The 15110-nt window shown below is 55.2% G+C and overlaps 1 protein-coding gene across 3 annotated transcripts; it reads left to right on the top strand.

The window, feature by feature from the left end:
* The first annotated feature begins 1660 nt into the window (after positions 1 to 1660).
* DTYMK (deoxythymidylate kinase) lies at positions 1661 to 14683 on the top strand. Of its 3 annotated transcripts, XM_064587421.1 has the most exons (6): positions 1671 to 1880; positions 2397 to 2505; positions 6556 to 6678; positions 6760 to 6850; positions 7988 to 8185; positions 14271 to 14683. In XM_064587421.1, exons 1-6 carry the CDS (start codon positions 1691 to 1693, stop codon positions 14379 to 14381), a joined length of 822 nt encoding a protein of 273 aa, XP_064443491.1. In that variant the 5' UTR covers positions 1671 to 1690; the 3' UTR covers positions 14382 to 14683. The 3 variants fall into 3 exon arrangements, with proteins under 3 accessions (XP_064443492.1, XP_064443491.1, XP_045723511.2); XM_045867555.3 differs by lacking the exon at positions 6556 to 6678 and having other exon boundaries at positions 1681 to 1880; XM_064587422.1 differs by lacking the exons at positions 6556 to 6678; positions 6760 to 6850; positions 14271 to 14683 and having other exon boundaries at positions 1661 to 1880; positions 8060 to 8182.
* The last annotated feature ends 427 nt before the right edge of the window (positions 14684 to 15110 follow it).

Genomic DNA, 15110 nt, shown 5'->3' with positions numbered 1-15110 from the left:
CAGGTTCCTGCATTTTTACAGGCAACCAGGAAGGCAGTGCCTTCACAAGCTGATGCGCCATATTACGTGTTCTCCCCGTTGCCCGGTGAGCTCATCCTACAGATGTGCTGCAAGGCTGTGCTGGCACTTGCCGAACCCTGGGGAGGTTTTCTTCTCCATTCTAATTCTTCCATCCTTTGAAGGCTCAGGAGATGGACATTTTAGAACAGGAGACATCGAGCCAAGGGCTACTGCCTCCCTACCTATGACAACATTAAGCACTAGCTTTTGTATCAGTGAGCCTTCCCTAGGTCATGCTGCAGTAACAGGGGGTCCCAGAGTCTCCGGGAGGAATTTGGAATGCCGGTGGTTTACTTCTTGCCGTGCTACCTATCAGTCGCAGTGGCTGTGGCCTGGCCCTGGCTGTATTTCCTTCACTGGAGATCCAGGATGAAAACACAGCCCTAATTGTGTATATGCTCTTCTCACATGGCGGGGAGGGAGGGGATGGGCGAGCCACACAACAGCTGTGATTACCACAGCTTCTGGAAGTCGCACAGCCAAGATCAACATCAAGGAAGGAGGCAAATACTCTGGAATAATATTATAATCTATCACCCTTCCAGAACCCAAAACCACATCAGGCAAAGGTCGGTTGGGGGAACACAAAGCCACTCTAGCTAGCTATCTTGGGGAGTCACGTTCTCAGGGGCTCGTGCAAACACGGAAGTGGAGGAGGAAAGGTCGGGGAGATCGCCGCTGCCGCTGTCCACCCGGGAAGCGTCCGCAGGCTCCGGCGCTGCAGCAGTGAGGCAGGTGCTCTAGAGAGCTCACGAGGAAACAGTCCACCACAATTCCGGCTGCAACTGCCTCCAAACCTCGTACGCGGGCCTGCCACCCGCAAACTCGGACCCGGCTCCGGGGGGGCACTCTGAGACACGGGGCTCCTAGCTCGTCATGACCTGTCTGTGCCGTCGCAAACCCCGCAGGTTCAAGTGCTGCCCCCCCCCCCCCCGCAGTGGGATGGCAGCTGGGCATGGGCCCTGGGGAGGCCGGGAGGCCGGGCCCGCGCAACAGCGCCCGCTCCAGGGGCGCACGGTCTCACCTGAAACACGCCCAGTCGGCCCGGGCGCCCCTAAGATAGTAACAGCCCTTATGAGCAAGCGCCTCCCGACGCGACGGTGACCCCCATCGGAGGAGTCGGGCACGGGGGGCGGCACGACGGCCGCCCTCCCTCTCCCGGAGTCTGCCCACGTCGTCTCTGACCCTGCAGTCCAGCCTTGGGACAGCGACAGCGACACGGCCTTCCCGGCACGGTCGAGTCGCCCGTGTGCGCACGGCCCCGCCCCCGCCGCAGGACTCCGCCCTCGAGGGAGCGGGGATGTCCGCCCCCGGCCAGCGCCACGCACCCCCACGCAGCCCCTCGGCCTCCGCGCCCCCCGCCCACAGTACCCGCCGCCAGCTCTCCCGGCCCGGAAGGCGGTGACTCCGCCGGAAGGGGCGGGGCGACCGTGCCGCCTTCGCCTCCGCCCCCGGGCCGATACCAGCCAATCCGGGCAAGGCCGGAAAATAGCAGCCAATCCCAACGTGCGGCCCCCTGTCGTCAATTCCGGAGCGCGCCGCTGCCGCTCCCCTATTTCACCCCGTCCCAGGGCGCCCCGCGGACAGGTCCATTTCAGCCAATCCCGGCGCGCGCCGCGGACGCCAGCCAATGGGAGCCCCGAGCGGCGCTGGGACGCGCGGTGGCGGCGGGCGGCGGGAAAGCGCGAGGATGGCGGGCCGGCGCGGGGCCCTCATCGTGCTGGAGGGCGTGGACCGCGCCGGCAAGAGCACGCAGAGCCGCAAGCTGGTGGCCGCGCTGTGCGCCGCGGGCCACCGCGCCGAGCTGCTCCGTTTCCCGGGTGGGTGTGGCGCCGGCGGGGCCGGGGCCGGCTGAGGACGCGCGGGGTGCGCACGCTGGCCCGGTCGGGGCGCCCCTCTTTCCGGTGGGGCTGCGTCACGAGGTGCGGACTGGGTCTGTGCCCCCGCTGCCCCCCAGCGGGCTCCCGGTGCGGTCGTGGCGTCCGTGCGGGTTTCGTACCAGCGCTTAGGCTACCCAGAGTCACCTTCAGGCTTGCGGAACGGGTAGGGAACTGCGGGGAGGAGGTTTCTGGCTGTTCGGCCTCGTCTTGAAGCCGGCCGGTCCACCAAGCCCACCGGCGCTGCGTTTGAGGTGCGGAGTTGTACCTCCCTTCCCTCTTCTCGAAGCGTTTCTCATCCCTGTGTGTCTGCGCCTTGTGCCCGTTCCCAGGGAAGGCCCGAACCGTGTGGAGACATCCCGAAATAAAACTCAGAAGACTTGAGTTCAGCCCGAACTATATTCTAATTGAGGTGGAAAGCCTGCCCTTACTTTTGTATTTCTTTCTCTTTTTTTTTAGAAAGATCAACCGAAATTGGCAAACTTCTGAGTTCTTACTTGGAAAAGAAAAGCGAGGTGGAGGACCACTCGGTGCACCTACTTTTCTCCGCGAACCGCTGGGAGCAAGTGTAAACACTACGTTTGTGCTCCACCCCTCCACCCCCCACCCCCACCCCCCGTGCTTTGCCTCTTGCTTGAGATTGGGCGAATGCAGCTCTTGATTCGGAATGGCGTTGGCAGTAATGCCAGAGGCTGGACCTTTGCAAGCACCCGTCGTGTCCCCCTTAACCCCAGTCTTAGAGCTCTGGTTCCCGAAGAGCAGGAATTGATGCTTTTTCTTCCTGCCCTGACACCTTTTTGTAATTAGTAGACTTTATTTTGTAAGGTCGTTTTACATATATGGAAAAGCTGGTGATAAGTACAGAGTTTCCCCCCTACCCCGTCCCTCCCTCCCGCCCCCAATTTCTCATATTATTTGTCTTAGATTAGTGTGTTACATTTGTGACAGTGGATGAACTGATGCTGACACATTCTTTTTTTAAGATTTTACTTATTCGGAAAAAAGAGAGGGTGGGGGGCGGGGAGCAGAGGGAGAGGGACAAGCGGACTCTGCTGAGCACGAGCTAGATGCAGCACTCCATCCCAGGACCATGAGATTATGAACTGAGCCCCCAGGTGCCCCATGTTGACACATTATTAACAGAAGGTCACAATTTACTTTTTCCCTGCCCCTTTTGTTTTACATATTCTTCTTCTACCTCCTCACTCAACATTTTTTTTTGACAGAGACACAGCGAGAGAGGGAACACAAGCAAGGGGAGGGGGAGAGGGAGAAGCAGGCTTCCTGCTGAGCAGGGAGCCCGATGCAGGACTCGAGCCCAGGACCCTGGGATCATGACCCGAGCCGAAGGCAGACGCTCAACAACTGAGCCACCCAGGTGCCCCCTCACTCAGCATTTAACTGTGATCAAGTGCCTGTGGCCTGTGCTTTTAGATGATTTTGTTTCCATTTATATACACACATGTCATTGGCGTAGTTTTGTGTAACATAAATAAATGGGATCCTCCCATACAAACCATCTCGTAATTGGCTTTCTGATTGTGCCTTGCAAAGGTCTGACTTTCCAGTCGGTCTGGGGTGCTCTGCAGAAAGGCTGTCCGCAGTAGATTCAGCCAGATACCTGTTTGTGGTTTTGCACTGGCCCCTCTTACAAGCAAGCCTGCACTGCTTTCTTTTGGCTTAGCTGTGTCTGGTTTGGAAAGGCCTTCCCGCTCCCAAGAACAAGAAGAGAATGAGATCGTTTTTATAATCTTTAACACATCTGGAATTTATGGACATAATTGTTCCAATTTGGTTTTTGTGGCTTTGTAGAAAAATAAGGTAGGTCCACTTAAAAGTGGAGAGTAATGCTGACTCCACTTCCTAGTGATCCTGTCCCTGCTACACAGGCCTGCATGCCTGTGGTCCGTCTGTCCTGCCACAGCTCCCACAGCTCCCCCTTCGGGTCGCTCCAGCCACTACCGTTTGATGGGTCAGATTTGAAAGTCCTTGGGTCAGATGCCAGTTTCACGTGTGGCACCGCTGCCCACCAGCTGTGTGGCCATCATGGGGGTGCCCCACGGCAGGTGCTGGTGAGGGTCAAGGAAAGCTGGCCAGGCAGGCCTGGGAATGAGGGCTTAGTAAACCTGGGGTGCTTGGAAGCACTTTGTGAGAAACTGGTTATTTCCTCCAGCCGTTTAATTGTCCACCTTTTTGCTGTGCTTCGTCTTAACTGAATCAGTTGCTGGTTCCCAAAAATACTTGTCCTCTGGCATCTTTACAGTTTGGCAGCACAGAGCGTGTGGTGCTGTCCTCACAGGATGGGGGCAGCACCCTCCCTTCCCTCCCCTGTCTCTGTTTGCCAAACCCAGCGCTCCTTCAGGGGCATCTTAAATAGCACTCTATGCAGAAATTTGTTCCTAGAAATGAGCGATTTCTTTTACTTCTTGTATCAATCTAGCAATTTTCTAGTCTACTTATTTTTAAGTTTTTACTTTGGAATAATTTCAATCAACTGGAAGAGTTGCAAGAATAGTGCCAAGAATTCCTGCATGCCCCTCCAAACTTCACCTGTTATTAATATTTTGCCACATTTGTGTTATCATTTGCTCCCTTTTTAAAAACTACAGGTCATTTATTTTATAAAATTCAGGGTTGGTCTGATATTTCCTCACAAATAGATTTGGGTTTGTATTTTTGTCAGGAATACCATGGAAGTGACATTGGGTCGGTCATCTTTAGGACGCTGAGCCAGGAGGGATGCAGTGTGGTTTGGCCCCCACTGGATTGCTAAGTAGTCAAAAGGGGAGGGACACGTGGGTGGGTCAGTCCGAGAAGTGTCTGCCTTCGGCTCAGGTCATGATCCCAGGGTTCTGGGATCGAGTCCCACATCAGGCATCAGGCTCCCTGCTCAGCGGGGAGCCTGCTTCTCTCTCTGCTGCTCCCCCTGCTTGTGCTCTCTCTCTCTGGCAAATAAATAAATAAAATCTTTAAAAAAAAATCAGTATAAAAAAAGTAGGGGAATACTACAAAACTACATAAATATCCCCTTTCTCATCAAACTATGATTTTTTACTTTATCATTCATTAATAAATGTTCCTGAGTTTGTTGTGATTTCAAATGGTGATTTTCCTATGTGTATTAGTCGGCTTCCTATGTAAGGAAGACTTTCCTGTCTCCCCGGGTCATCCATGTGTCCATCATCAGTGTGGACTCACAAGTTCTTTTTTACTTGGTGAGTCATACTATCAGTTGTTTTGATGTTTAGATTATTGCAAATTTGGCCTCTGGAAATCTCTTCATGTTGGCTTGTGTCCATTTGCTGTGTTCCTAGGCCTCGTTTTTTGAGAACTTTTTGGTAGAAAAAGATGTTCAGCTTTCTCTTGTGTTTTCTCCTGCTCCAGCCCAGGAACCAGCTGCTCTTTTCTGTTTAATGGAGAGTGGTATTTAGAAACCAACATCTGGGTGCTGGGCGCTTGCTGCTAGTGAGCATCCCTGCCTCTAGGCTCCTGTTATGGTTGGACCTGCATATGAGTTTATCTTGGTCTGCGTCTGTTTATCTCTCTCTATGTCTATGCTGAGACCTACTCTTCCAGCCCGGCACCATGCTCTTCCTGGCTTGCGGCATCCTCGGTATACCCACCTCTGTAAAAGCCTGTGGAGAGGTCAGTGCTGGTTTGCATCTCTGTCCTTAAAACAAGGGCACACCGAGTGCTGTCTTCAGAGGTTTCTTGGGGCAGGATTTTCCCATCTTCACTGTGTGTTCATTTGGGGTACAGGTTCATTTGACTCTGTATATGATTTTAGGGTTTTTTTCCCATCTTGATTTAATTTTAGTTTTTGGAAACATTAAATGGTTCTAAAAGTCAAAAGTCATAGAAAAAGGTCACTGCCTTACCCACCCACTTCTGCTCTCCCTCTGTGGGTAATCTGTTCATGTCTAGTGTTCCCCTCTGGAATCATTTTATATACAAGCAGAGATGTATGTGATGTCTTAATTCGCCAATTTGCCGCCTTCAAAACATAGCCTGCCGTGTGCTTGTACTCTGCTTTCCTAAGGACATCAGGAGATGGTGTTCTGTCAGCTGATAGACACCTCCCTCGTTCCTCATACAGCTGCATCGTTCTCTTGTGCATGTGCTGGAGCTGTTCTGTCAATTTTCTGTTTGTGAGGTTAGGTAATTTTTTTTAATAGTTTGCAGTTACAGGTAATGCTGTGATGGAAACTGCATTTTACTGCCGGAGGTGTGCCTTCTGTCTCCCTACTGTTCTGTGAGCTTCTCAAGGTCACAGGTAACAAACATCTTTTTGTTCCACAAAGTGCAAGTGACACTTCTTGCTAATGTCAAGCTCTTTCAAGCTCTGTGCACATCTTCCTAAGATCTTGGGGCCGGGGGATGGGGGTTGAGCCGCCATCACCTGGTTGAGGACATCCTTGGCCACCCTGTCCATCCTTGTCCTGGCCCTTCAGGCTCTAGGCAGCGAGCATCATCCCATCCTGGCTGCATCTGCACCTTTGCTGTCCTGGGCTCTCCTTCCCAGTGGGGTAGCCTGGCCCTCCACACCCCTGCCCAGACGGCCTGCAAGCCTTCCTCTGTTCATCCGTCTTCATCAGTTGTGTTTGTTTTGCTTTCGCAGACTTGTCTTTTTCACATTGGGCTTTGCTGGGAGCACCCCGGTGGCATCTTCTAAGGAGAAGATCCAGAGCTTTTCTGAATGCACACAAGGCCACAGATCACTGCCCTGTCATCCCTCTACTGTGTTGGTTTCTGTATCAGTGAATTACACCATCAGGGCCTGTGAAGCCAGGACCATGGCTCAGAAACACGCTCTGTTTTTTAGGCCGCTGATTAAGAAGAAGTTGAGCCAGGGCGTCACCCTCGTTGTTGACAGATACGCATTTTCTGGTGTCGCCTTCACCAGCGCCAAGGAGGTGAGTGCCGCGTGGCCCCCGGTGGGAAGATGCGGCGTGTGGACCCAGGAGTGTGTGGAGTGTTAGGATTCTCCTCTGCTCGGTTAGTTTGCTGTGTATTGTAGGAAGAGCAGACGTTTCTGGAGCCGCAGCTTGTTGTCGGATAACTTGGACGTCCCCACCTCCCTTCCCAAGGTGGTCGCTCAGCAGCGCTCCTCCACTCAGTGTCTTGTTTTCAGAGCAGATGGTGCGTGTCTGGGCGACTTCTGTGTGGTTTCCTGGCCTCCCCGCGCCATGGAGCTGTCGTCTTAGGGGTAGAGTAGCTATGCTACCACTTCGTTTTGCTACTTACTTAGAAGTTTTCAAATATATACCAGCAGAGAAAACGATAAACCACTCGCACCGACACCTGTCTCAGAGCCTTCTGGTCTCTTCTCCAACCCATCAGACACATCACCGGCTCCTCCACGGACATTTCAGTTCACATCCCAAAAATGACTTCTTACAAGCATCATGTCGCCTCGGACAGCAGGTGTTTCGTGCCACCGTCACTCAGTCTGTGTGCAAAGTGGCCAGTGCGGTTAGAAACTGTTTGATGTGTCTTGTGTTTCTACAGTTAGACTGAATCAGAATCCATTTCAGGGCCATACTTGAAGGGTCTCTTAAATCTCTTTTAAAATACAGGTCCTTTTTTCTGTGCATTAAAATTTTTTAAAACTTTATTTTGGGGCAGCTACTTGAAGAAGCATTGGGTTCCCCTGTCAAGAGCTGCAGGGCATCTGGCTGTCTCGTTTGTGGTAATAGCCCTTGATGATGGTTCTTTCATGAGGCGTTGCAAAATGATAACCTTTTAATTCTGCCCGTCCTTCCTCGGGCGCTGGCTGGAATCCTTCTGAAAGGACACTTGCGCTATGAAGTATTGGTCAGTGGGATTCCATCTGTAGAGGAGGACAGGGAAAGTGACCGTCATGCCCCGGACTGGCTCCCTCACGTCCTCCTGATGTGCTCCTGCTGGGGAGCTGTGGGGGCTGACGGAATTCTCAATTTTTGGTATGTCGGACAGAGATTAGCTCATTTTCCCCCTTTTATGAATTTTGAAACTAAACATTAGACCCCATTAAGCCTTCTTTCTCTAACTGTTGGGTTCTGTGCTGCCAGAATTTTTCCCTGGATTGGTGCAAGCAGCCAGATGTGGGCCTCCCCAAGCCGGACCTGGTGGTGTTCCTTCAGTTACGGTTGGCTGAGGCTGCCATGCGGGGCGAGTTTGGCCGTGAACGCTACGAGAACGGGAACTTCCAGGAGCGGGCACTGCACCGCTTCCACCAGCTGATGGCGGATGAGACTTTGAACTGGAAGGTGAGGGTGTCTTCCACTGTCACCTCCTGAATGGCCAACTGGGAGCTGCCGGAACATGGCTCGGAGTCCTGCTACCGAGCAGAGATGTCGGCCGAGCACTGCTCCACCGGCAGAGCCTTGGGGCGCGCCCCTCAGGCGTAGCAAACCCTTTCCTTCGTGAGTGCAAAGCAGGGGAATTTGGGGCCTGGTGGGTGGATTGGGGAGAATTTGCCAGACAGCAGCTCCCAAACAGCAGTCCCACGTGGACAGCCGTCCTCCGCCGGGCTTTGCCAGGCTTGTCATCTAGAAAGCACAGCCCGTGAGTCACTGCTCACTTTGCCTTGCATCTGTAACCTACAAGTCGCACTCTGGCTCGTTGTGTCTGTCGCCCCCCCGCCCCCCGCAGTCTCCTCGAAAGTTGAGTTTGGCTGGTTTGGGGCTTAGCCCCCACCCCCTGGGAGTCATTTGCTGCCTCCCTCTCAACCCTGTCCTGCCAGTTCCAGCCCCAGGGCCGTTCCTCATTTCCTCTCGTGGGGATGAGCTCCTGTCTCCACGCTCACTCCCAAGCCTGGGCCTCACCCGCAGGCTCCCGTCCCCCCACATCACCACACTCTGCCGGCTCCCTGTCTCCCTTTGCTCGGTGCCCCGCAGCCCTGCTCTCTCCATCTAAGGGCACCTCACCCAGGGCCTGGCCCCAGTCCCAGGGGCCAGCCTCACATCTCCCTCCCTGAAGGACCATCCACTGTCCTCCCTGTGGACACCAAAGCTGGCCCCTTACCCCTTCCTCCCTGCAAGCACCCATCCCCAGACCCACCTCGTGTGAACACACCTGGTCGCCTGGGCCCACCTTTGTCCCCGTGTGGTCAGAGGCCGCCCCTGGCAACGAGCAAGCTGACATTGACAGCTGACAAGTCTCACTCCCGAGACAGGCTGCACTCTTGCTGCTCTGGGGAAGGTTTAAGGGTGTTGGCTTTGGCTCCTAGTTTGGCCGTCTTGTCTGCTTGATGCTTCTCCCACGACCTGCCTGTCTGCAGCCCTCCCCACTTCTCCACACTGACTTCTGCTTGCTCGTTGCCAGGGTGGGGGTTCCTCTGGGGGGCTCCTTTGTGGAGTAGGTTGCACACGTATTTTTAAAGTATGGGTTTCACCACTAGCTAAAAGTACAGCGTTCCTGTGAAACCTCTCATACGCGAAAATGGCATAAAGCAAAGAAGCAGTTACCATTAATTTATATGGAAATGTTTTTTAATGTTCTCAGACCCAAAAAACCACCTTTCCTAGGCTTTTGTGACGCATTTTGCTAACAGACGCACAAAATCAATGGAGTTGAAGCCCAGATGCACAGCTCAGATCTCGGCGGCTGGACGCCAACATGCCGAGAGAGGCTCCCGGGAAGGAGCTGCGGGGGGGGGGGGGGGGCTGCCCCCAGGATGGCTCGCTGCAGAACCCGCGCAGAATGCTTTTTTTTTTTTTTTTTTTTTTTGCTTTTTGCCTTTTTTTGTAAAAGCAGAAACACTTTCTGGATTTCCTTCGGTTAGCAAAAACAGGTACTAATATAAATCTTTCACAAAAGCAAAGTGGTGTAACACAAACTTTCACAAAGCAGGGGACTCCTGCGTACCCACGGCCTTTCCATTTGTTTCATGTGCTCACGCCAGTGCTGAGCCTACACGGCTTATCTCATGGTCTGAGAAGGGCATTTCTTTGCCCACATGGAAACTTCAATCCCATTTTGTACTGGTTGATTTTATCATACGAAAAATTGCAAAGTTCTGTTCCCTTTGTCGGTCAGTTCTCTGTGGCTTCAAACTGTTCTGGATTTACAACACATTTCAAACCCTGCAAGGGACAAGACAAGAAGGTATGGAATCAGGAATGGGAGTGGGGAAAGAAACAGGAACCGCTTCCTGCCGCCCGGTGCTGGCGCGCCCCGCCCCGAACCTCCCCACTTTTCATCTCATTTCACGTCCTTTAGCTCAAGAACGTCTTTTAACGTTTCCTGTAGGGTGGTGGGTCTCCTGGCATAGAACTCTCAGGTTTTGCTCAACTGAAAATTAACTTTTTTAACATTCTTTGAAAAAATTTTTAAACCATAAAAAAAAGTTACAACTTGCAAGTACAATACAAAAAAACTCTTCCCTGGGACCTTTGAGAACAAATTAGTCCCTAATGCCCCCTCCCTGCCATGGACTGTCAAAATTAGGACATTAACGCAGATCCCTTGCTACCCCCAGGTCCCCAGGCCCCGTTCAGGTTCCCCCGTTGGTCCCACTACTAGTGTTCTTCTTAACAAATGACCCAGTGTACAGTCCCATCGCTGGTCTCTAGCCTGTGTGACTTTCACAACACTGACACTTTTGAAGCTCATAGCATTTGATTTGTAGATGAGTCTCAGATGGACTTGGCTGTTTCCCCATGATGGGATTCACGTGCGTCTTTGGCAGGGCGGCCCAGGAGGGAGGCTGGGTGCTCACTGCATCCTGCCATGTGGGTAGGATTTCCATTTGTTCACTTCTTGGGATGTTCACTTTTCGGAGTATTGATTTTTATTTGCGTGCTGCTGACGCACACTTAAAGTGAGTTTCGGCGTGTAGTCGAGTGACTGGACAGGAGCGTACGTTACGCTGGGCTCGCCACACGTGTGGCCCCACCTGTCACCACACAACGCCATCGCGGGATCACTGACCGCGGTCCCCGTGCTGCCCCTTTCATCCCCAGGACGTACTCACTCCGTAACTGCAAGCAGCACCTCCCGCCCCTTCACCCCTTCTGTCCACCCTCCACCCCTCCCCGCTGTGCGTTTATGGGTCTGATTCTGCTCTTTGTGCGATTATTCACTTGCTTTGTGTGTTAGATTCCACGTGCAAGTGAAATCCTGCGGTATTCGTCCTGCTCTGTGTGACTTAGTTCCCGGAGCGGGACGCAGTCTCGGGCTCCCCGTGTTGTTGCCGATGGCAAGAGCTCATCCTTTTGTATGGCCGAGTGATGCCCCACTGTGTGTGTGCTGGCTCGGTGGGGTTTGCCAGGCTTCTCCACGGTCACGTCTCTCTCCCTGTGTAATTATTTTGTGATGAGATTCTTATAAACCATGTAAAAATCTCACAGCTCACCAGATTTTCAGTTTACCTGTACGTCTCTCTCTGTACGGATTTGTGTTTCTGTTTGACTCACCGCGGTCTGTCCTGCCCGCCCCGCCGCCCCAGCCGGCAGCTCGTTACCTCCTCGCGGGTCCCTGCGCTTCAGGACGCGTACTGCTCCCCCGCACATTAGTACTTCCGGGTTCATCCTGTACGCTTCCAGCCCCGCTCTGGAATCCGCTGCTTCCCCAGGCTTCCATGCTTCAGTCTTGTGGAGAAAGCTATTGTAAAGCCGTGGGCAGGGGCCCAGGTGCTTGTTGGCACGGTGCCGTCACTGCTCCCGAGCCCGCAGAGGACTGGAGATGTGGTTTCTACGGGATATGGCTGCGTGAGAGTTCGTACACAGCGTGTGCGAGTTTACATGTAACGCGTGTGCGTAGTACGCCCGTGTGCGAGTCCGTACGCGGGGTGCGTGTGCGTGTAGTACGCCCGTGTGCAAGTCTACGCGGGGTGCGTGTGTGTAGTACGCCCGTGTGCAAGTCTGTACGCGGGGTGCATGTGTAGTACGCTGAGTCCGTACGTGGGGTGCGTGTGCCTGTAGTACGCCCGTGTGCGAGTCTGTACGCGGGGTGCGTGTGCGTGTAGTACACCATGTGCGAGTCCGTACGCGGGGTGCGTGTGCGTGTAGTACGCCTGTGTGCGAGTCTGTATGAGGGGTGCGTGTGCATTTAGTACGCCCGTGTGCGAGTCTACGCGGGGTGCGTGTGCGTGTAATACGCCCGTGTGCGAGTCTACGCGGGGTGTGTGTCCGTAGTACGCCCGTGTGCGAGTCTACGTGGGGTGCGTGTGCATTTAGTACGCCCGTGTGCGAGTTTGTATGCGGGGTGTGTGTGTGTGTAGTACGTTGTGTGCGAGTCTGTATGCGGGGTGCGTGTGCGTGTAGTATGCCCGTGTGCGAGTCTGTACACGGGGTGCGTGTCCGTAGTACGCCCGTGTGCGAGTCTGTATGCAGGGTGCGTGTGCGTGTAGTACACCGTGTGCGAGTCCGTACGCGGGGTGCGTGTGCGTGTAGTACGCCTGTGTGCGAGTCTGTATGAGGGGTGCGTGTAGTACGCCCGTGTGCTTGTCCGTACGCGGGGTGCGTGTGCGTAGTACGCCCATGTGCGAGTCTACGCGGGGTGCGTGTGCGTGTAGTACGCCCGTGTGAGTCTGTATGCGGGGTGCATGTGCGTAGTACGCCCGTGTGCGAGTCTACGCGGGGTGCGTGTGCGTGTAATATGCCCGTGTGCGAGTCTGTACGCGGGGTGTGTGTCCGTAGTACGCCCGTGTGCGAGTCTACATGGGGTGCGTGTGCATTTAGTACGCCCGTGTGCGAGTTTGTATGCGGGGTGTGTGTGCGTGTAGTACATTGTGTGCGAGTCTGTATGCGGGGTGCGTGTGCGTGTAGTATGCCCGTGTGCGAGTCTGTACACGGGGTGCGTGTCCGTAGTACGCCCGTGTGCGAGTCTGTATGCAGGGTGCGTGTGCATGTAGTACACCGTGTGCGAGTCCGTACGCGGGGTGCGTGTGCGAGTCTGTACGCGGGGTGCGAGTCTGTATGAGGGGTGCGTGTAGTACGCCCGTGTGCGAGTCCGTACACGGGGTGCGTGTGCGTAGTACGCCCGTGTGCGAGTCTACGCGGGGTGCGTGTGCGTGTAGTACGCCCGTGTGAGTCTGTATGCGGGGTGCGTGTGCGTAGTATGCCCGTGTGCGAGTCTACGCGGGGTGCGTGTGCGTGTAGTACGCCCGTGTGAGTCTGTATGCGGGGTGCGTGTGCGTAGTACGCCCGTGTGCGAGTCTGTACGAGGGGTGCGTGTGTGTAGTACGCCCGTGTGCGAGTCCGTACGTGGGGTGCGTGTAGTACGCCCATGTGTGAGTCTGTACGTGGGGTGCGTGTCCGTAGTACGCCCGTGTGTGTCTGTATGCGGGGTGCGTGTGCATTTAGTACGCCCGTGTGCGAGTTTGTATGCGGGGTGTGTGTGCGTGTAGTACGTTGTGTGCGAGTCTGTACGCGGGGTGCGTGTGCGTGTAGTACGCCCGTGTGCGAGTCTGTACACGGGTGCGTGTCCGTAGTACGCCCGTGTGTGAGTCTACGTGGGGTGCGTGTGCATTTAGTACGCCCGTGTGCGAGTCTGTATGTGGGGTGTGTGTGCGTGTAGTACGCCCGTGTGCGAGTCTGTACGCGGGTTGCGTGTGCGTGTAGTACGCTGTGTGCGAGCGCACATGCAGTCCTGGGCTGTGCAGATCATTGTGAGCTGAGCGCTCAGACCTCACGGAACAGTCACATACGTGTGTGAGCGAGTCTGCACCCCCCGCAGCTCCTCCAGAATTGGCTGCTCCAAAGGCCCCCTCAGGGCCGAGCCTGGACCGGCAGTGAGACAGGGCACCCCCCTGAGCACACAGAAGCTTCTGTCCAGCTTGGTCCCCCTTGCTTCGGGCGGAGAGCAGTTTCTCGGGTGGCTGGCTCCCTTAGTGACTGGAGGTCCTCACGCCTTTCACGTGAGGGCACAGCATTCACACATCGAGGGGGAGAGCGGCCCGGCTGGGTCAGGACAAAACCATCTTCCCCGGGAGGAAGGGATTCAGACCCAGGGTTGGCTTCTGTGTGGAACTTCCTTGAGCTCCGAGCAGCATCCAGGCATGGCCTGGGGGAGGGGCGGGGGCTCTCCCTGCGGAAATCGGAGCTCCACCGGCCAGGGTGGCGAGGGCGCCTCACTGACGCGCACGCCGGCTCGAGCTGGGGGAGGGTGAGGGTCTGATCAGGAGCAAGACTGGGCCACAGCAGGAGCCTGGGTGGCTTCATCCCAAGGACACAGGCAGAGGCCACCCTCCCCAGCCAAGGGCAAAGGTCAGACAAAGGTGTAGGATGAAGAACCCAAATGTGTACTGTACCCTTCTAGAACCCAGCCCCGTCTGAAATCACCACACACTGAGAACAGTGACGAGCGTTAACGGTTCTCTTTTCCTCCTGCCTCCCCCCGTGGGGACAGATGGTCGACGCTTCCAAAAGCATCGAAGATGTCCACAAGGAAATCCACGCCCTCTGTGTGTACACCATCCAGGCTGCCGCGCAGAGGCCGCTGGGGGAGCTGTGGAAGTAGCCATGCCACGCCCCCTCCTGTGGTCCTGCGAGGCCGAGCTGGGGGTACGTGGATGCCCGGACGACGTGCTCACGGAGCAGGACGCAGAGACAAGCAGCTGCGGGTCAGCCCCCAGGAGCCCGTGGGGCGTGCTGTGGTGCCGCTGTCCTCGGTCCTCTCACCCCCAAGATACCAGCAAATTACTGTGTTTTGTGCTTTCGTACGGGAATTTAACACACAGGCAGGCAGTTTCAGTGAAATGGCAGTCAGTTAAAATTCTCCCGAATTTCTTACAGGCACTAATAAAAATTCATTTGAAAAGATACTGCAGAAGCTCTCGCTTTCCTTAGCCGCCGTGGGCTTGATGGAGCGTTCTTCCCAGTGGGCGAGGGCTGTGTCCCCGGGGCACGGGGGCCTGTCCAGTCTCAATGCTGCAGACGCAGGCTCGGCCGCTCGCTGTTGTCAGTCTGCCCCATTTGAAGCTGCTCGGGGTGCTCTGTTGACTTCTGGGAGAATCCGGAGCGGAGAGCAGTGCAGAGTGCTGGACGGAGGGCAGGCAGGGATCCCCCCGTCCACTCAGTGGGTCTGGGTCCCCCCACCTGGAGGGGCAGCTGCCTTCTGTGGCTGGGATGGGATCTCTGTGTGAACACCAAGTGGTGACCCGGCGATCCCGACGGGGCCCGGGCAGAGCCTGCGTGCGGCCACAAGGGTCCGTGCTTATCTGGGTTCCTTGTCTGTGGTCACTGGGCA

This window comes from Mirounga angustirostris, unplaced genomic scaffold (assembly GCF_029215605.1).
Source record: "Mirounga angustirostris isolate CCGP_5_RB_7025 unplaced genomic scaffold, mMirAng1.0.hap1 SCAF_3, whole genome shotgun sequence".
NCBI lineage: Eukaryota > Metazoa > Chordata > Mammalia > Carnivora > Phocidae > Mirounga > Mirounga angustirostris.
Note: the sequence above shows the minus strand (reverse complement) of the source record. Positions and strands in the feature narration are given on the sequence as shown.